Here is a 20,733-nt window from a genome sequence, read left to right as displayed (position 1 = left end):
CAGGTTCAGTTTTGTTTTTCTTTTTCTTCCTCTCCTTTCAGGGTGATGTCACTGCAAGATAGTTTTCTTGTTTTATGGCGATTCCCAGTTGGTATATAGTCAAATTTTGAGGGTCTCTCTGCCATTCCAGTCCAGTCTTACCAGAACCATAACATATATATTCTCCATTTTAAATATAATGATTTTTTCATTGGCAAAACAAAAACAAAATAACCAGATTCCCAACTAATTATACATATATATATATATATATATATATATATATATATATATATATATATATATATATATATATATATATATATATATATATATATATATATATATATATATATATATATAGATACTGATTAGGAAATTCAGGTTCAATTTTGTTTTTCTTTTTCTTCCTCTCCTTTCAGGGTGATGTCACTACAAGACAAAGTTTGTTTGTTTTATGGCAATTCCCATTTGGTATATAGTCAAATTTTGAGGGTCTCTCTGCGATTCCAATCCAGTCTTACCAAAACCATAACAAATATATTATCCATTTTAAATATAATGATTTTTTTATTGGAAAAATAAAAACAAAATACTCGGATTCCTAACTGATATATATATATATATACACACACGCACACACCGGTCTTGAAAAATCTGACCAAGTTGAATCTTCCCTCAAAATTATACTACAATAAAATTATAAATCAAAGCCATTATAAATTCATCAACAATTCATAGTTGCATCTGAAAATACATTACTGACATGAAAAACATTATAAAGATTTAAAATTCTTATTACCTGATGTTTCTCAGGCTCATGATGATTCCAAAAAACATGTCTCAATAACATCAATTCCCCCATCCCTAGAATTGGCAATAAGATCAGGCCACATCTGTTGAATACCACATAAACAAATTTCAGCATACATTTAACAATAACAAATATATAATAATGAAAACAAAACCCAATAAATAACAAACCTCTTGCGTACTTCGTGGGCAATTTTATCTATATATATATATATATATATATATATATATATATATATATATATATGGATTAGGAAATTCAGGTTCAATTTTGTTTTTCTTTTCCTTCCTCTCCTTTCAGGGTGATGTCACTACAAGACAAAGTTTGCTTGTTTTATGGCAATTCCCATTTGGTATATAGTCAAATTTTGAGGGTCTCTCTGCGATTCCAATCGAGTCTTACCAAAACCATAACAAATATATAATATCCATTTTAAATATAATGATTTTTTATTGGAAAAAAAAAAACAAAATACTCGGATTCCTAACTGATTATATATATATATATATATATATACACACACAGGTCTTGAAAAATCTGACCAAGTTGAATCTTCCCTCAAAATTATACTGCAATAAAATTATAAATCAAAGCCATTATAAATTCATCAACAATTCATAGTTGCATCTGAAAATACATTACTGACATGAAAAACATTATAAAGATTTAAAATTCTTATTACCTGACGTTTCTCAGGCTCATGATGATTCCGAAAAACATGTCTCAATAACATCAATTCCCCCATCCCTAGAATTGGCAATAAGATCAGGGCACATCTGTTGAATACCACATAAACAAATTTCAACATACATTTAACAATAACAAATATATAATAATGAAAACAAAACCCAATAAATAACAAACCTCTTGCGTGCTTCGTGGGTAATGTATGGATCCAGAGATTAAAAATCTTGACAAGTTTCTTTTTTATCTTGCTTTTAATCTATTTAGTTAATTAATTTGAATTATTGAAGTATCCACAAAACTTATGTAGCTACAACATATATTACTAAGCATACCCTAAAACCCTGAAAAGTTCATTGTTGATTAATATGAAATCATCTAAATATAAAATAAGCATATATTACCGAGCCAAATACAAACTAAAATCACCTTAAATGGTTCATTGTCTATTCTCAGCTTGATTCGTGGTATGGCATGCAACCAAAGATGGAAACCTCTGCAAGTTCATAACCATTCAAATATTTTAGTGAGGACCTTCCATAAATACAAAAGAAAATATACAAAAACTCTAGTTAAGAGGATCAATAAAACATGACTTGCTTATTAAGTTAGCCACTAAACAAGTACATAGTTGTATTGAAGATGTGATGGAACTTTAAAGCAGTGAGTATTTTCAGAGCATGTTTACTTTGCAAAATTCTACAAAATCTGCTTACATTAGTAGATAAAATTAAAACTAACACTAATGAATCAAACTTCACTCACATTTAAATACAAACTTACAACATGGAACGGTACAATGATTGTGAGGAATTTCCTTATTCAAACTTAATATTTACATCTAAAATTGTATATATCTACACACTTATAGAAAAATACAAGCGCTACTTGGATGATAAAGAAAGAAATGAATCCTGTAGCCAGACTTCACAGTTTTGCTAAAAAAATAATTATAATTTATATATCTTTAACATTGTTTGAATATCCAACAAAAAAAATATTATGAACCTACATTACCGGATTACAAAATTTTATCTTCTTAATAACTCAACCATTATTGTACTTTTCAGGTTTTAAGAAAACAATGTCTGTAAAATTTAGGTCCAAATAGAGTAGGATGTTTCAACATGATTCAAAATAAGTAGATGCGTTCTATGATAATGACATCTCCCTATCAAAAACAAATATTCAAACCGAAGTCAAATTACCTGAGGTGTTTGAAACTAATAATGCCAGCAAAACTGTGAACTCTGGCTACAGGATTCCTTTCTTTTCTTTATCATCCAAGTAGCACCCTATCGCTGGTAAGTTTCTCATAGAAGTTAAGCACCTTTGGGTGTGCTTTGATCTTAGATGATTTAAATCTTGTCAGGCTCGGGCCGTCATCCCTTGGTACTTGTGCACAGTAATAGCTCATGCTAAAATTAATGGCACTTATGTGCGGGTAGCCACCTTCACCTCACCTTCATAAACATGTCAGGATTTCGATGTGATAATCCTTTTGACCCCACAGAGAAATATCACCTTTGACCAGAGCCCAGTTGGACTAATAGCTTTTGACTGTGTTCCATCCCCAATAAAATCAACAATATGTCTCGTTGCGCCATTCACCAGTCCTATCCTAGTATATATATTCTTGACAAGCATCACTTGTGCCCCTATGCAATGACCAATATGATCAAGATCAATTCCAGTCTTCAACTTACTCTTTTCGTACTCTTCTCCTTCATCCTCGGCACTAAAAGTGATGATTTCCTACCCGAGAGAATTTAGTCTCTCATCATTCACCCTCCTAACATCACCATTCCTCAAATACAATCTAGTCACAACTCATCCACGAATGGACCATGACAATTTTTCAATTTGGCCAAGGCTTTTGAGTCTCACAGACCTGTTCTTATTTCTTGCAACATCGTTGATTTTTTGTAGCATCAGATGTGATCTAGCCATGAAAATTGGTGGAGAGGCTAAGGCACATGATATCTCCAAGACCCAGGTATCATTTGGATAAATTCCACCTGGATGAAGAGATATTAAAATAATTAATATTTTTAATGAGTTCCTAAGTCTAAACTTAGGAAAATAAAAATATTAATGTGTATTAATATAACATGGATGAGAAAGTTCTAAGTGACGAGGATCGAGCCAGTTCTAATCTTAGCCATTGATTAGGGACTTAATCTCAGCCATTGAATCATCAACAAGAAAAGTATAAGAGGAGGCTTGAGGGTTAGTTGGAGATGTACCAAGAGAGATCAAGAATTCGATTTTCTAGGGCTAGGTTTGCTGAAGAAATCGAGTGAGTGATCAGTTGCAGAGAGGGGCAGCTCAGTAGGGGATTTCGATCCAAGGCTGAAGAATACATATCAAAGAGGCAAAAAAGTGTCAGAAGAGGCAACACAAAGCCTAGGAGGGCTAACGCAGAGGCTAAGGAGGCCAACGTAGAGGACGCAAAGGGTCGTAGAGGCTCACACAGAAGCCATAGAGGATGACATAGAAGTCGAAGAGGGCTTCAGAGGCAGCGCTGGAAGTGTCTGTGGGGAAGAATAAGAGTTGATCAGATAATGCAGAGCTGAGGAAGGGTGACACAGTTCCTGGAGGGTGAAGAAATTCTAGAGGAGTGCTTGGAGTAGCTTTCATTGTCCAGCACAAGGAACAACCAGAGTCACTGTGGGATTGTTCATTCGATTGTTGATTTGCCGGAATATCCGTCTCTAGATAGAGGTAATACTTCCAAGGATATTCTCTGAAGGGTGATCCATTTTTGGCACCCTAGTTGTATTCAGAAATCTGCTTAATATTAAATCCCTCATATATGTTGCACCGGTTTTCCCGAATTGGGTTTTTCCAGGGAAGATTTTCCAAAAATAACAGTGTCCCTTGTGTTGTCTCAGTTTATTTCAGCTGTTGATCTATATATTTGTGAAGGATGAAATTGTGTTTACTTCGATGTTTATGTTATTAAATAACTTGTTAATGTAAATAACAAGTAGGAGATAGTAAACCAGATATTGCAGTAGGGGTTTTTGATGTGTTAGATTCATAAATTTTCACATGGTATCAAAGCGATTGCAAATCAAAGAGAACTAAAGAGACCAGCTAAAGAAATATGAGAATTCGCATCAGAGAAGTAGCTGTCCCGAGAGAGAGTGTTGTTCCAGAGCTGAAGAGGCAAGAGGAGGAGTGACACAGTGCAAAGAGGGTGATGCCAAGGCTCACACAGAACCTGCGTCAGTATTCTGAGCCAGGAGAAGGGCCAACGCAAAGGTAGAGAGGTACAGAACAAGCTCCTGTAGAGCCACATCATCCTTCTCAACCAAGAAGGACTTCTGCAGTTGGTCAGGAGGAGAAAATTCAACCTACATCGTGATTGCGCAGAGCCTGAAGGGCTCAAGTTCTTCAGTTGTCGGGGCTAAGGGAGCTATGCATATTGTGATTTGAGGAGTTGGTGGGATGTTGGTTATGTCAGTAAAGAATAGTGTCTAAGGAGATGGAACCAAGGTAGAGGGAAGCTTTACCTCCACAGATTTCTAGGCAAGAAATCCAGATCTGAGATGCAGTAGCAAAGGGGGATTGGAGAGGAGTGATTCGACAATTGGTAGGAGGATTTCCAGGAGGGAAGTCGAGACTCAGAGGGAGTCTAGAAGAGGAGCAAAGATGGTAGTAAATAGATTGATGGATCAAGACAGATTGGACAGGGCTTCCAATTTTGTCATTTGGAAGGCCAGGATCCTGGCAATCCTAGATAAACATCGCATCAAGGACTATGCCTTGAGAACCGTAGTTGTCCCAGTTGACCAAGATGCAAATGAGAAGTATGAGGAGGTCCAGGCGAAGGAGAAATGCATGATTCTAGATGGCGTCAAGGATCATGTCATACCACATAGTGCTGAGAAGAACACAACAAGGGAGATGTGGCAGACCCTAACCACCTTATACCATGGCTCTTTTGTGTAACAAAAGATGTTATTGGAAAATCATATGAGGTCATATCCGATGCAAAAAGGAGAGGATATAGATCACTTTCTTCTCAAGCTACACAGGATTCAAGACCATCTTACTTCCGTGGGGTCTACACCGGATCCAGAGTTCATGGTTAGGACTACCCAGAATGTAGTCTCCGAGAAGTGGGATACATTTGTCCAAAGCAACTTTGGCAGAGTGACTCTCCCTAGTTGGTAGGAGATGTGGGCAGCTCTTCAACAGGAATAACTTAGGAGATTGACCAAGATGGGGAGTAGTAGCAAGGGGGCTCGAATCAAGAAAGAGGAGGAGAAGGATGTGGGTCTAGCATCTGCAGGAGAGAAGGGGATTCAAAAGAGGAAGAAAAAGGATATTTCCAAGGTCAAGTGCTTCAACTGTGGGGATCTGGGACATTATGCATCTCAGTGCCCTAGGAAGAAAAGCAAGGGAGAAGCTTCCGACTCAAAGGAAACTCCAACAAAGGTAGAGAAGGATGTTGAGACTGATGACAACTGTGCCATGAGTGCTCATGCACCTCTAGAGAAGAGGTGGAGAGATATAGAGCTATAGTCGAGAGGACTATAGAGGTGGCATAGGATCCTTGAGGTGCCCAAACTCTTGGATCACATCCAGCTACAGGATCCCTTAAATATAGTAGCATGATGAAAAGTGTCAGGTGGAGCAAGGTGTGATGGAGCAGCAAGGTAGTGCTAGAGTGAAAAAGTCTATAGCAACACAGTGAAGGTTGCAACAGTGCGAAAGGCACAGAAGAGGTTGCAGCAATGCAGTGGAAATAGAGGGAGCACATGATAGAAGAAAAGGTAGCTTCAACATCATGAGGCTTCCAGAATGAGCAGGATGTCAGTGTTTGGGTGAAGTCAGTTACTTACTTCTCGGTAACTGAGTTGCAGTGCAGTAGTTAGTAGTGGCAGTGCTATGGGCAGCATGATGCAACATGTTGAGAGGGAGATGCAATAAAAATGTAGCAGTGGCAGTGGAAGTGTCATGGGAAGTAGTACAGGAAGCATCAATGCAGGGGACATAAGGCATCAAGCCAAGCATCAACACAGTTACCGATGCGGAGGATCAGTGTGATGTTTCTATGGTGAAGCATTACTAGAGCACATTCATTTTTTTTGTAGCATCATATGTGCTCTAGCCATGAAAATTGGTGGAGAGGCTAAGGCACATGAGATCTCCAAGACCCAGCAATTGTTTGGCAAAATTCCACTCGGATGAAGAGATATTAAAATAATTAATATTCTTAATGAGTTCCTAAGTCTAAACTTGAGAAAATAAAAATATTAATGTGTATTAATATAATATGGGTGAGGAACTAGCTGAAGTTTGGCTCCCACTCTGCAACCTGCGAGGTCCGCATTCCGTGTGACCTGAAGACTGCGAGCGTGCCCACCCTCTGTGATTTCTGATCTGTGCGGGCGTGTCCACCGAGGGCTTCGCCCCAAGCTGCGGTCGATCTGGCACTGCTTCCTACGCATTGGCTAGGTCAGGTCTGATCTAGGGCTTGCACCCATGGAGGTGTTGGGCACTCCCCAGGCACCTCCCCCTCCTCCTCCTACATCCTCGTCTGCTGAGGCCTTCAATAGACTCTTGGCAGGGCTTCCAAAGAAGAAGAGCTCAGAAGCTGTGAAATTCGTCAAAAAATTGGATGATATTCTTGAGATCTCCCTTCCCCCTGAAACCCCGATCTAGGTTGCATTATCCTTGGCCGAGCGAGCTCTCATCGGCCAGTTCACCGGGCTATGGCCATCTCCCAAAACCACTGAGAGCTGGGTCAACAGAAACTAGGCGTCGTTGATCAAAGAAAGTGTTACCTCTTATTTTCTGGGGAGGGTTTTCTTCCTCTTCAAATTCACTTCAAAGGATGACAAAGATCTGATCTTCCAAAATGGCCCCTACTTCATGGGTCCTCAGGGTTGTATCTAATTAAGTGGACTCCGGACTTTGATCCAGCAGTGGACATGCCCAAAGCAGTTCCGGTGTGGGTAAGGCTCCCGAATCTCCCAGTTCATTACTGGAATTGGGACTCCTTGATGCACATAGGAAATGCCCTTGGGAAATTCATAGACCGAAAAAAAAATAAGGACCAATACAACTGCGCCAGAATATGTGTTGAAGTAGATCTGGAGGTGGGGCTACCGAGGCCATCAAAATCAATGTTGGAAGTTGGACGCATGTGCAGAAATTGGACTATGAACAGCTGCCTTTCAAATGCCAGAAATGCCATGTCTATGGCCACTTCGCCAGAGGCTACCCGTCCAACAATGAGGCTATGCAAGGGAAGGAAGACGGCTGGAATCAAGTCAAGCGCTCCAAAACTTCTCACAAGATGCAAAATTCGGGAGGCCCTAATGGCAAAGGTCCTCACTAGACCCCTGCTCAGCAGATCCCGCCCAAGCCTGTTCCAGAAAATAAGTTCAACCCTCTTAGCTCGCAGCCAGAGGACATCCAGGAGGACGTGGACCAAAAGGCAGTATCTTCAGATAAAGGCAACCCACCAATCTTCTCCAAGGATGCAAGTGTCGCAGAAAGATCAAAAGGAATTCATGTCGAAGTTGAGGAAGAGGACCAAGAGTCGAAAGACTCAGAGGAGGAAGGAGAAATAGGTGACTCCCAAGCCTTTGTAAGGAGATCCACAAGAGGCCGCAAAACAGATCGGGAGAAAAGAGAGCAGGAAACGTACAAGGATAAGTTACAGGGCAGCCAACCAACTCTGGAGAAGTTGTTAGAAAAAAAGCTGAAGATGGTGAGAAACCAGTCTCAAGGCTCCAAGGGAGCCCTTCAGAGCAAGGGTAAATAATGAAAATAGTCTCCTGGAATTGTAGGGGTATGGGGAGCAAAATCAAGGAAGAGGCCATAAGAAACTTAATAAAAATAGAAGCCCCGGACATATTCCTTGTCCAGGAGACCAAAATGGAGGACACAGACTTCCTCCAAACAAGAAAAAAACTCTGGAGCAAAAGTAAAGCAAAAGTTGTCTCAGCCCGAGGAGCCACTGGAGGGTTGGGCACTCTTTGGAATGATAGTAAGTTTTCGTTAGTATCTGCGACTTCAAATACTCACTGGTTGCTGCTAAAAATGTAGCATCTCGTTACAAAAGAATCTTTTTGTCTCTTCAATGTTTATGTGCCGGTCAATGCTGGAGAAGAAAAGGTATGTTGGGACTCAATAAGAAGCCAAGCAGACCTTGGGAACCTTGAAAAAATCATTATTGCAGGCAATCTAAATCTCACGTTGTACACCTCAAAAAAGTGAGGAGGCTGCATTGTGCGAGATCTGGCAAGGGAATGGGCAGAGGACCTTCTTCAAGACTGGGACCTGTTAGACATCAAGCCTCCTCTGGTAAGTATATTTGGTCAAATAAAAGAATAGGCCCTGGACACATTGTAGCAAGGCTAGATAGATTTTTTGTCCAAAGTTCCTTTCTTTTGCTTGGATTAGATGCTAGTATGCAAATTATTTCTAGCAGCATATCTGACCACAATCCAATCAAGCTTGAACTCTGGGCCCATCCCCATCTTGGCCCCATCCCCTTTAGATTTAGCCCCCTCTAGGCCAAGGAAGCCAATTTTTTGCAGATAGTCAAGGAAAGTTGGTCTCAGCCTGTCAAAGGATCACCTTTCTATGTGTGGGAAGAAAAGCTCAGAAGAACAAAATCTACTCTAAAGTGCTGGTGCTGGGCCAAAACCCTTCCCAATCCAGCAACTGAAAGAAAAAATCTCCAAATCAGCTAGATGTACATCATTTGTTGTTGGAAGAGGCATATGTAACCAGAGAAATCCTTGACAAGGAGGTCCAACTTCAACAACACTTTCATAAAGCCTGCCTGGTTGAAGAAGAATTTTGGAGGATTAAATCTCGCTGCCTTTGGCTCAAAGCGGGAGACAGAAATTCTTATTTCTTCCACAAGCAAGCACAAGCCAGAAAAGGCTTCAACTCCATTGCTGAAAATCAAAGAAGATACTATCAACCACAAGGACTTTGCAAGTATCAAACGAGCAGCTTTTCTTCATTTCAAAAATTTGTATAGTGAGGATGCAAATCAGACTCAGAATTATTCTCTTCTGGACTGGGTTCCCTCTTCAATCATAGCTGAGATGAACAACCAGCTAGAAGCTAAAGTCACCAAGGCTGAGGTCAAGAAAGCTCTCTTTGCCATGAACCCAGATAAAGCCCCAGGTCCGGATGGATTCTCCGCCAGATTTTTTCAATCCTGCTGGCACATTGTGGAAAAAGATCTCTATAAAATGGTTCAAAGATCCCAAGCCTGTCAAAAAATTGGAGGTAGTACAAACTCTGTGTTCTTTGCACTCATCCCCAAGGAGAAAGGCACTAACTCCTTCAACAGATTTCGTCCCATCTCTCTTTGCAACACTGGCTACAAATTGATCACCAAGGTTATAGCTAATAGGTTAAAATATCTTCTCCCCAAAATCATCCCAGAAAATCAAGGAGGCTTTATTCATGGTAGACAGCTAGTGGACAACTTCATAATAGTTCAAGAGGCAATCCTCTCAAGCCGGAAGCACAAGGAAAAGGGTATGGCTATCAAACTGGACTTAGCAAATGCTTTTGATCATGTTAGGCATAATTTTCTTTTCAATGTTTTGAAAAAATTTGGATTTGGGGAGAACTTCATAAATTGGATTTGAGCCTACAACTCAGAGCCATGGATTGCTCCCCTAGTTAATGGCAGAGCTACTGCTTTCTTCAAAGCCTCAAGAGGACTAAGGTAGGGCTGTCCTCTGTCTCCTCTTTTGTTTGTACTTCAAGCTTCAGTTCTCAGTTTCCATCTAAATAAAAAAATGCAAGAGCAAGAGATCTCAAGGGTCTGCATTGCAAGAGGAGTCAAAAGCATCAACCATGCTCTTTTTGCAGACGATACTCTGTTGCTAGGAGCTGCATCGATCCATTCATTCAACAGATTTAAAGAAGCTCTTGAGGAGTTTTGTATGGCGTCGAGAAGTAGTCTCAACAAGGGGAAGTGCCACATTTACTGTTGGAACATTAAACCCATCTTTCTTAGTTCCATTGCCAAATGCCTTGGATTCGTAGCCTCTTCAGTTTGGACCTCGTTTAAGTATCTTGGGCTCCCTATATTCCTCAAGCGGGCTTATAGCAGGGATTGGCTCCCCCAAGTGGAAAAATTCAAGAACAAACTCCAGGCTTGGGGATTCAACTGGCTTAACATTGCGGGAAATTCAGTCCTCATCAAAGCTGTGCTCTGCAGTCTCCCTTTATTTCAATTCTCTATTCTCCTTGCTTCAATTGGCATTCTTCAGAAAATGGACCAGCACATTCACAACTTCTTTTGGAAGGGAGGCAAACAAAATGAGACGAAAATCCCTCTTGTTAATTGGGAAACTGTCTCCAAGCCTCAAAAGAGGGAGGATTAAATTTCAAGAGCCTTCCCCTTTAGAACATTGCCATGGGAGCCAAACTTCTCTGGAAAATTATTGCGCCCAAGCCTGGCTGGGCCCAATTAGTGCTATGGAGGAAGTATTTCAAAGGTGAGAGAGTTAGATGCCTGGATAGGCCTCTCCCCCAAGGTGTCTCTCCTTTTTTAAGGCTCTGCTCCAAAGCCACCCCCCTGATCCGCTCCAATGCTTACTGGATACCTGGAAGTGGGAAGAAAATCAACATTTGGGCTGATCGCATCATGAATCGTGACCTGATTGGTGATTGCCCCTCCGTGAAGGCGCTGTGTGGCTGGTTGACCACCTCAGGAAAATCCACGCTGTGGGATATATCCACGTGGGTTGGGATGCATTGGGCAGGTTGGAGTTTCAATGATTTGCCTCCGGATCTTCTCCAGGAATGCAGCTGCCTTTGTGCTATGCTGAATGGAATCGCCCCCTCTCATATTCGTAGAAGAGACTTGCGTGGTTGGGGTTCGTTGTCTGCAGGGTACACAGTAGCTCAAGGCTACACTAAACTCGCTCTGAGACTGAATTTTCCTCCTGACCCTGCTTCGTGGAAGGCGATCTAGAGCATTCCCTCTCTGCCCAAAATCGACATGTTCTGTTGGCTCCTATGCCACAAGAAAGTCCTCACTGATGACAAATTGCAGAGACGTGGATTCCATGGCCCGTCCAGGTGCTCCCTGTGTAGAGAAAATGTGGAATGTGCCACGCATCTCATGTTAAACTGTAATTTCACTGTGCAGATTTGGAGTGAGCTGATGGATTATTGGAACCCCAATTTTGTTCTTCCCACCTCCATAATTGATCTTTTTGCTAATTGGCAGAACAGCTACCCCAATCCTTCTCCAAAAAACAAAATGATTAAAGCAGCTTGGTCCTCCCTTCCTAAAATTTGCTGTTGGCAGATCTGGCTAGAGCAAAACAACAAAATCTTCAGAAACACTCAACATGATGTCAAGGTGGTAGCGGCTAAGGTAAAGTTTCAGTTAAAAGAATGCTTGGGAGATCAAAAAGACGCTTCAAATCTAAATCAGTTAGATATTGTTTGGGGGGCCTCCTTAAACCTGCAATTCCATCAAGCCATCAGAAACGCCTCCTCTTCTAAAGAATGGCAAATAAGGAAAAAAATAATGAAGACTTTAAGACTGGATCTCCAATCAAAAGGTGCACTCTCTCTTCTTTGACGGGGCAGCAAAGGGAAATCCTGGCAAGGGTGGGGTAGGAGGAATTGTAAAAAACATTGAAGGCATATCGACCCACAACTTTTCTTAGGGTCTGGGATCAACTCCAGCATCCAAGCTGAAGCTTTGGCCCTCTTCCAAGGTCTTAAATTTCTCTTGAATTTGGAAATCAAGGAGGCAAACATTTTTGGAGATTCCCAAGTGATAATAAAAATCATGGTGACCAACTCAGCCCCTTGGGACTTAAGATTGGCAAGACTGATATCTAGAATCAGAAGTTTGGGGAAACTGTTCCAAAATCTGAAATACTTCCATGTTCTGAGAGACAACAACAAAGAAGCAGACCTTGAAGCTAATAAAGCTGCTCTTCTCTCTGCTGGGGCAATGATAAGAGACGGGGACGAAACATGGGATCCAATTCCATAATTAGTCAACTAATATGTTTTATTGCTTGCTATTGAATCAGTTCGTTTGTATTTATAAGCTTGGGCAAATCACAGAAATCGATTCCATAGTTGTAACCAAAAAGAGCTGGAAACTGAACACAAGCTCCATAGCACTTCAGGTTGTCAAAACTACTTGGGCTCTGCTCCCTCTCATTGTAATCTGAAAACTGGCATTTAGACCACTCAGCTAATATAATCCATAACCGTTTCTGTGAAAAAAAATATAATATGGGTGAGAAAGTTCTAAGTGATGAGGATCAAGCCAGTTCTAATCTTAGCCATTGAATTGTCAATAGGAAAATTATAAGAGGAGGCTTGAGGGTTAGTTGGAGATACACCAAGACAGATCAAGGATTCGATTTTCTAGGGCTGGGTTTGCTGAGGAAATTGAGTGAGTGATCAATTACAGTGAGGGGAAGTTCAGTAATGGATTTCAATCCAAGGCTAAAGAATACATATCAGAGAGGCAACAAAGTGTTGGAAGAGGTAGTGCAGAGCCTAGGAGGGTTGACACAGAGGCTAAGGAGGCCAGCACAGAGGACGCAAAGGGTCGTAGAGGCTAACACAAAAGCCATATAGGCTGACGCAAAAGCCTTAGAGGCTGACGTAGAAGTCGAAGAGGGCTTCAGAGGCAGCACTGGAATTGTCTGTGGGGTAGACTAGGATTTGATCTATTGACGCAGAGCCGAGGAAGGGTGGCGTAGTTCCTAAAGGGTGACATAGTTCTAGAGGAGTGATTGGAGCATCTTTCACTGTCTATCACAAGAAACAACCAGAGTCACTGTGGGATTGTTCATCAGGTTTCTAATTTTCTAGAATATCTGTCTCTGGATAGAGGTACTACTGCCAAGGATATTCTCTGAAGGGTGAGCCATTTCTGGCACCCTAGTTGTATTCAGAAATTTGCTTAGTAATAAAACACTCATATATGTTGCACCGGTTTTCCTGAATTGGGTTTTTCTGGGGACGATTTTCCAAAAATAATCGTGTCCCTTATGTTGTCTCAGTTTATTTCAGTTGTTGATCTGTATATTTGTGAAGGTTGCAATTGTGTTTACTTCGATGTATGTGTTATTAAATAACTTGTTAATGTAAAGAACAAGTAGGAGATAGTAAACCAGATATTGCAGTAGGGGTTTCTGATGTGTTAGATTCAGAATTGTTCACACATCTCTACTACCTCCCTATCTGACTGCCTATAAACATGGGTTAAAGGTGTGCAGAAAGAAAAGGAAATACCCCCTTTGTTTATGTGTTCTCATACTGACTTTCAAAACCACAATCACGATTTTGCATTTAGAAAATTTTTTATGAACTGTAGTTATTGAAAGTATATCATGAATGATTTGAAGGTATAAATATTAATATCAAAGAAGTATTTTAGTTAATTTTTCCATTGCTAAGATCCAAGCATTCATTAGTTATATAACAACTGGGGGGAAAACCATAACTCATAGTCTTATACACTACCAATTTTATTTGAATTTCATTTCCAATTGATAGCCATACTACTTCAATGATAAAGACAAGAATTTATATTCAATTAAGAATGGTAACTTCTATGAAAATGGCCTTAAACAACCACAAACAATGTCATTCCAGAAGTTTGAGAATAGACAACCAAAATGTAACATGTAGAAAAAAATTCTATTGAACTTTTTATTTTTATTTTTTTAGCTGGTGAGACTAGAGGCTTCCACATACCTTTGAAGCTCATATTTATTAGTTACTTTGGTTCTCTCTATGTCTTTTGATATCTAGAACAAATTTTACAAAGGGAAAGGTCATGATTCCTTGGGGAATGTTCCAAATCAACCTCTTCTGAATTGATAACCAAATTCTTTAAAGAGAGAGGGACCATAAAAATCTCATCAATTCACCCATATGTTCATCATAGAGAGTTTGAGCTCTACCTGTATGTGCAATCTACAGTCATAACTCTTTCAAAACCACAAGGTTTATATCCATTGTTATAATCTTGGAACAAAAAAAAATACAAATAAACTTTCTTTCCATCTAATGAAATATAAAGCAGTGACTCATCAGTCCTCTTCTGATAAGAAATGCTTAATATGAAAATTTGTTGAAGCAATTTTTTGGTTTCCTTCTGGAAGAAATGCACAAACAAAATAAATAAATAAAGACTAAGGTCTCAAGAGAGACTTCTCATTTTAATTCAATTTTCTTATCAAAACACTCATCCCAGCAATCTTCTTCAAAGGCAAAGAACATGTCTGGGTTCTAACGCATCATAGGTGGGAGTTGGAAGAAATCTTCTGTCACCACAAGTTGCAACCCACCCCACACCCCTTTCCCGTTCGATGGCTACCTCAGATTATTAGCAACATATTTCAACTCATAAAAAAACTCTCCATCAATCATGCTTATCTCATCTATAACCAATGCCCTGACATTTTTCCATCTGTTAACATTTCTATTTTTCTTTTGAATAAGTGTCAATAGTCCTTGCTCAGTCACAACAAATGGTGGAGCTCCAGAAAATGAATGTAGAGTCATGCCATTCAAATGGCATGTTGCAATCCCTATTGAGGCTGTTACAAAGACGGAGCCTGGACCATGCAATTTCTTCAAGATTTTTACCACAAAATTAAGAAGATAGCTCTTGCCTGTGCCTGCAGAGCCTCTAAGAAATATAGATTCCCCTCTTCAAACAACATTCAAAACTGTCATGTGCTCATTGGATAATGTAATGTGTCCGTTCGAATGGTCCTCCAACATTCTCATCATGTCCTTCCATTCTATATTTTTTCTCCAATCTTCCCACATTCTCATCACTTCATTCAATTCTACCTATTTTTTTCAATTAGTCATCTCGGAAAACCCTTCAGATTTTGAGCCCATTTTGACCTGTGATTCTCTCTAGATTTCTTGTGAGTGTTTGCTTGTCCTTTTTTTTTCTTTCCATCCCACTGAATTAGGCTTATCAAATTAGCTCTCCAATATTCTCATGGCTTCGTTCCATTTGGGTCATTTTGATGGGACCAACCCTCGTACTCTATCCGGACACAAGATTTGGTTTATTCAAAATTATTAAATATATGATTTTGGTACGGTTTAGTGGTACTTAGATATTTTGGTTGTGATTAAATGTGATTCCTACAACACTCTTGTGAGGGAGACACCTGTCTCGGCCTCGAGCTTTGTTCTCCTGCCTTCACTGTGCTTGTAACCCTAGCTCCTCACTTGGTCTATCATTTCGACTGTTGTTTTTTGTGCTAAGAGGGACTTCTCTCTAGTTTTCCTCATGAGGGTTTCATTAATGTTGCTATGGTGGTGCTCAACTCGGTTTCTCGTCCACGGCTTGTATCGTTGCAAGACTCTGCTAGTGTTCTGTCTATATTAATGGATACTTGTATTTGCTTACCGGTCTGCTTGAAGGTTCTGGGCTGCCTTCCAGCATTCTACGATTGTTCCCGAAGATTTTCTGTGACTCGTTGACATCTTATTCCCTCCTGAATGTATCTGGCATTATTTTGTTTATGTTTCGTTGGTTACTGTTTGATGGCTCTTCTATTTAATCTTGCTTCTGGTTACTTGTGCATTCAGGTTGCAGCCACGAGGTGACCCTGTTCTCAACCTCGGTTCGCAAACTCCTCAAATATGTTCTCTTTCTTTGCTTTAGTGTTTGCTACTCTTCTCTTTCCAGTCTTGACAAAGAATGCTCCTTGTGAGCAGGGTCCCTTGCTGGTTCACAAGCTATTTTGATCCCTCTGCTTGCAGTTTGTCGACCCCTTCTCTGGTAAGTGAAACCCTTACCTTGTTTCGTTACTCACCTGAGTTTTGTTGTGTTCTGTTGTCGCTTCTTTGCTAGTGGTGGTTGTAGGTGGAAGGCAAGCGAGCAATGGTGGCTGCAGCTCCTCTTGTGCTTCGCTAGACCGGGTAGGGTCTTTCCATGATGTTCATACTTGTAACCTGTTGATGCTGTTGTGTCTTAGTTTCAGGCTTCGGCCTCTCTGTCATTTAATTAGTCCCTCTATGGAATATGGATAGGTTGCTTGTCTTGCTTGCAATTTTTGGGGTTTTAGGGTGAGCGTATGTTCAGGGTTTCGAACCCAGGTCTTCGGTCTACTTGTGACACGAACTGGTTTAACTTATGTATATGTAATTCAGGGTTTTGAACCCAAGTCTTCGTTCTACTTGTAATATGAACTGTTTAACTTAACTTATAAATTATTTTGCAAAGACTCTTGTAACTTATCTTTCAAACTGTGTTTGCAATGAAAAGATTTATATAATGAGTCTTGTAGTACCTGGTCTTTGATGTTGTTTTCGTATTGGTGATTCTGGTGATGTTAAATGTGAAACCCTCTGCTTGTTTGCTTTGCTATACACTCGTTACCGCTCAGAACTGTAAGTGGTTGTTTGTGAGGCTTGTTGGTTCTTCGATGGTTTCTTTTCCGTATGCTTGCAACAACACTTCCACGCTCTCGGTCTCGCTGTCTTTTTTTGTCTTGATGTCTACTAAAAGATTTCAATTTCCAATGCTTGCTTCTATTTGGAAATGTGCTCAATATATTTTAAGAACAGGAAAGAAACTAATTGCACATGGAATTCAGATGATTGCACAATATTACTTGTAAATTCTTTATTGCTCTTCTACTATGATGGAAATCAACCTTACAATGCTTTGTTATTTTTTCTTTTAAATGATTTGTTAAACAGTTTTGGAAACTGTTAACAGTTACATACAGTTACCATAAGAAACTGTCAATTTCCTATTTATCCAAATTCTAGGATTAATTTAAATGAAACAGAGTTTTTGTTTTTTTGTAAATAAATAAAACAAAACATCTTAACAGAAAAATGAAACTAAAATTGTTGTCGTGTCCCAACTGCTGATAACTAAGAAAATAAAATAAAAACAACTCAGGTACAATGACCTGTGAAACTGTTTAGCTTGCAAGAAAAACACCTCTACTTGTCTACCCTTGGTTGGATTCTCCTGCATCACATTTTTTGTTTTTTCCTTTCTTAGAAAGCCCTCCAAATTTTGAAAATATTTTGACCAGTTATTCACTATGTCTTCCCTCTAATTGTTTTTTCGTACTATGTTTGGCTAGTGCCTTTGCTTTTTGCAATTTCATCCTCTCGATGTGTTGTTGATTTAGGGTATTTTGGGACTGAGGTTTATGTGAAGAACCACTAAGTCTTTGAGACCCAATACTCAATTTTTTTGCTACAATTTTCTCTGTATATTTCCCCATTTCACTTAACCGAAATCCCATCACCCTATATGCAAATTTGTTAGTCATACCTCTAGCAGCCATTGCTAGAAAACACATTTGTAATGGTGTAAGCTCTGCGAGAGCATATGCTCGTTGGCCTACCATCCTTCTCTATGATCGTATGTTTCATGATGTAGCAACATTTGCTCTTGCAACCATGTCTGAAGAGTTTTCCTTGATCAAAGGGGTTGCTGAAAAAATGCAAAATATGTGACAGATGAATCTAAAGGCAGTGGTGGTACTATATTAGTAAGGAAGTTCACGCTTGTGGCATGTTGAGATTGCAACAAGATGATGGAGCTTAGTGAAAAGAGTCGCCTTCACTAAGTGGGCCCGCGGGCAAATTATGGCGCAAGTTCTATTTTTGGATCCCAGGAGGGATGATCACAGCAGGAGTGACCACAGCAGGGATGATCACAGCAGGAGTGACCACAGCAGAAGTGATCACAGTAGGAGTGACCACAGCAGGAGTGATCACAGCAGGAGTGATCAAAGTCTATTTTTAGACTGGCTGTCCAAAATAGAAAAGTCAAATATTATTGTCTCATAATAATATTTGGACTATAAACTTGATCTTATTCTCTTGGAGCACTTCAGTTTGAGCTACAGATGTGGCCCATGCAGCTGTCAGAAGGAAGTACACTCTTCTTATGAGTCAGTTGAGTTGTTGCATGCATGACTTCAGTTAGAACTCAATCAGTTGAGTTTGGTGGAGTTGATTGTGGAGTTGATGGAGTTGTGTTCAGTTTGACTTGGTTAAACTAGTTGTAGTTAGACTAAGTGCAAATAGACTAATGATGAGTTGTTAAACTAATTATTAACTCATAATACAACTATAGAATACATCAGTTAACTCAATTTCATGTCAGTGCATGTTCAGTTCAACAGGGACAGGTGTTAGAGAATCAGATTGCTATCATTTGTGACTATAGTTGTGCATGAGGATTTGCACAATCAAAGGATTGGGTATGCCAATGAGTTTGCTCATGTATTTGCCCAGTATTATAGCCTATGCTCACGTCTAACACAGTGTGAGTGATTCTTTGGAGGTGAAATACGAGTTTGGTAAACCATTCTCATTCAATTCTTGAGCAGGTATTGAGCAGTGGAGGCAGGCAAGCAGTGGAATAGATTTGGAGATCAGATCTTAGCTGTATTGTGTGTAACAGGTGGAGCTGGTACTAGATTGCTTGTGATAAGCATTGTACTTTGTAATGTTACATGGTCTCAATCATTAATATACAGATAGTTGGGTTTTTTAGCGAGATGCTTTTCCCGGGTTACATACTGTGTTAATGTGTGAATGCTCTTGATGTTTTATTGTTATTGATGCTGCTATCTTGATGATCAACGTAGACGAGCTTATGTATTGTGTATGTATTCCGCAATAGTACATGATCAGGATAATCTCTGTTGAATATGTGTTAAATTATTTAAATTTCTACATGGTATCAGAGTTGTTGATCATCAGATCTACTATTCAGGAAGTGTTTACATTCTATTTCTTTAGGCAGAGTCTGTAATCGGGCCAGGTAGCCTTTGGATTCATCCTTCCTTTGGAAGGTGAGATATCTGGTGAATGCCCATACAGTCAATCTTTTTATGAGAAATATTGTGTTCTCATGAATCTTAGATCCGAGGCGGTTGAGTTGGTTGCTGGTGGAATTCGAATTTGCAGGAGTGTTTTCTTGGTGACAACGCAACAATGTCTTTCAATGGATTGCGATTGGAGTATGCTCTTGAGGGCAGCTCAAACTATATTGCATACAGGATGGAGGCATTATTGGATGATAACGGGCTGAAGGAGTTCATAGATACGGATGTCCCAAAGCCTACTGATGCTACTCAAGCTGATGCATGGCAAAAGAAGACTGTAAAATGTCGAAGGATTCTGTTGGAGGGCGTGAAGGATCACATTGTGTCCAGCCTCCATGGAAAGGCTACTCCATATTTGATGTGGAAATCATTAACAGAATTATTCCAAAGCAAGAGCGATCATAGGAAGCTAGCACTCAAAGATAAACTCAGAAACATCAAATGCGAGAAGGGTGACAGTATGCCCAAGTATCTCACGAAGTTCACTCAGTGTCGAGATGAGCTGGGAAGTGGGGGTTACTGTCGATGATGAGGATTTGGTGAGCTTGGCTCTCCTTGGTCTTCCGAAGAGTTGGCATTCCTATCAGGACTCTGTCAATGGTCGGGAGAAATTGCCAGGATGGGAAAGACTATGGTTAGATCTTGTGCAGGAGGAGATCGGGTGGAGTACCAGGGACGGATCTTCGTCAAAGGGAGCTGATGAAGAGAATTGCTCTTTGGCTACCAAAGCAAAGAAAGGGAAGAGCAAGAAAGCTTCTCAGTCTGGTGCGAAAGGCAAGAAGCAAGATATGTCCAAGATGAAGTGTTTTCACTATCACCAGCACGGACACTATGCCACTAATTGTCCGCAGAAGAAGAAGAACAGGCAGGCTGTTGGATCTTTAGCAGGAGAGGCTCTAGCCTCATAGTTTGAGCTTGATTTTTCATTGATCGCATGCTTGGTTTTATGTGTGATGGGATCGGTGTGGTTCTTGTACAGTGGTGCGTCTTTTCACATGACGGGAGACAGAGATTTGTTCTCTGATCTGGAGGACAAAGATCTTGGAGTGCACATCGATATGGGCGGTATCGGTACCATTTCCTTTGAGAGGGAGTCTGGTAAACCCTTCGTATTGAAGGAAGTCATGCATGTTCCAGGATTGAAGAAGAATATTATCTCAGTGGCAATGTTGGAAGACAAGGGGTATGATGTTGTTTTCAGCGAGGGAAAGGCTTTCCTACGCAGCAAGACAACTGGTGAGACCCGGAAGATAGGGGTTCGAGTGAGGAACCTTTATCAGTTGCATGTAGATGGATGCACAGCAATGGCAGGCAAGGCAGAAGGATTGGTGAGCCGAGATGATGGCGAGTTGTGGCACAGGAGATTGGGTCACCTTCACC

General features: G+C 40.2%; 1 protein-coding gene across 1 annotated transcript; it reads left to right on the top strand.

Annotated features, from left to right (window-relative positions):
* Positions 1–10,266: 10,266 nt before the first annotated feature.
* LOC149230002 (uncharacterized) lies at positions 10,267–10,857 on the top strand. Its single transcript, XM_089381173.1, has one exon. It carries the CDS (start codon positions 10,267–10,269, stop codon positions 10,855–10,857), a length of 591 nt encoding a protein of 196 aa, XP_089237299.1.
* Positions 10,858–20,733: the final 9,876 nt, after the last annotated feature.

Source organism: Pinus tabuliformis, chromosome J, assembly GCF_031772625.1.
Source record: "Pinus tabuliformis cultivar Carrire ecotype Pingquan chromosome J, CPIR1, whole genome shotgun sequence".
Classification (NCBI taxonomy): Eukaryota; Viridiplantae; Streptophyta; class Pinopsida; order Pinales; family Pinaceae; genus Pinus; species Pinus tabuliformis.
The sequence above is the reverse complement of the archived record's forward strand: the minus strand, read 5'-3'. Positions and strand labels throughout refer to the sequence as shown.

What these genes read in the sequence shown, in the direction of transcription:
- LOC149230002 (XM_089381173.1), top strand. Translation starts at nt 10,267, where the DNA reads ATGCAAGAGCAAGAGATCTCAAGGGTCTGCATTGCAAGAGGAGTCAAA.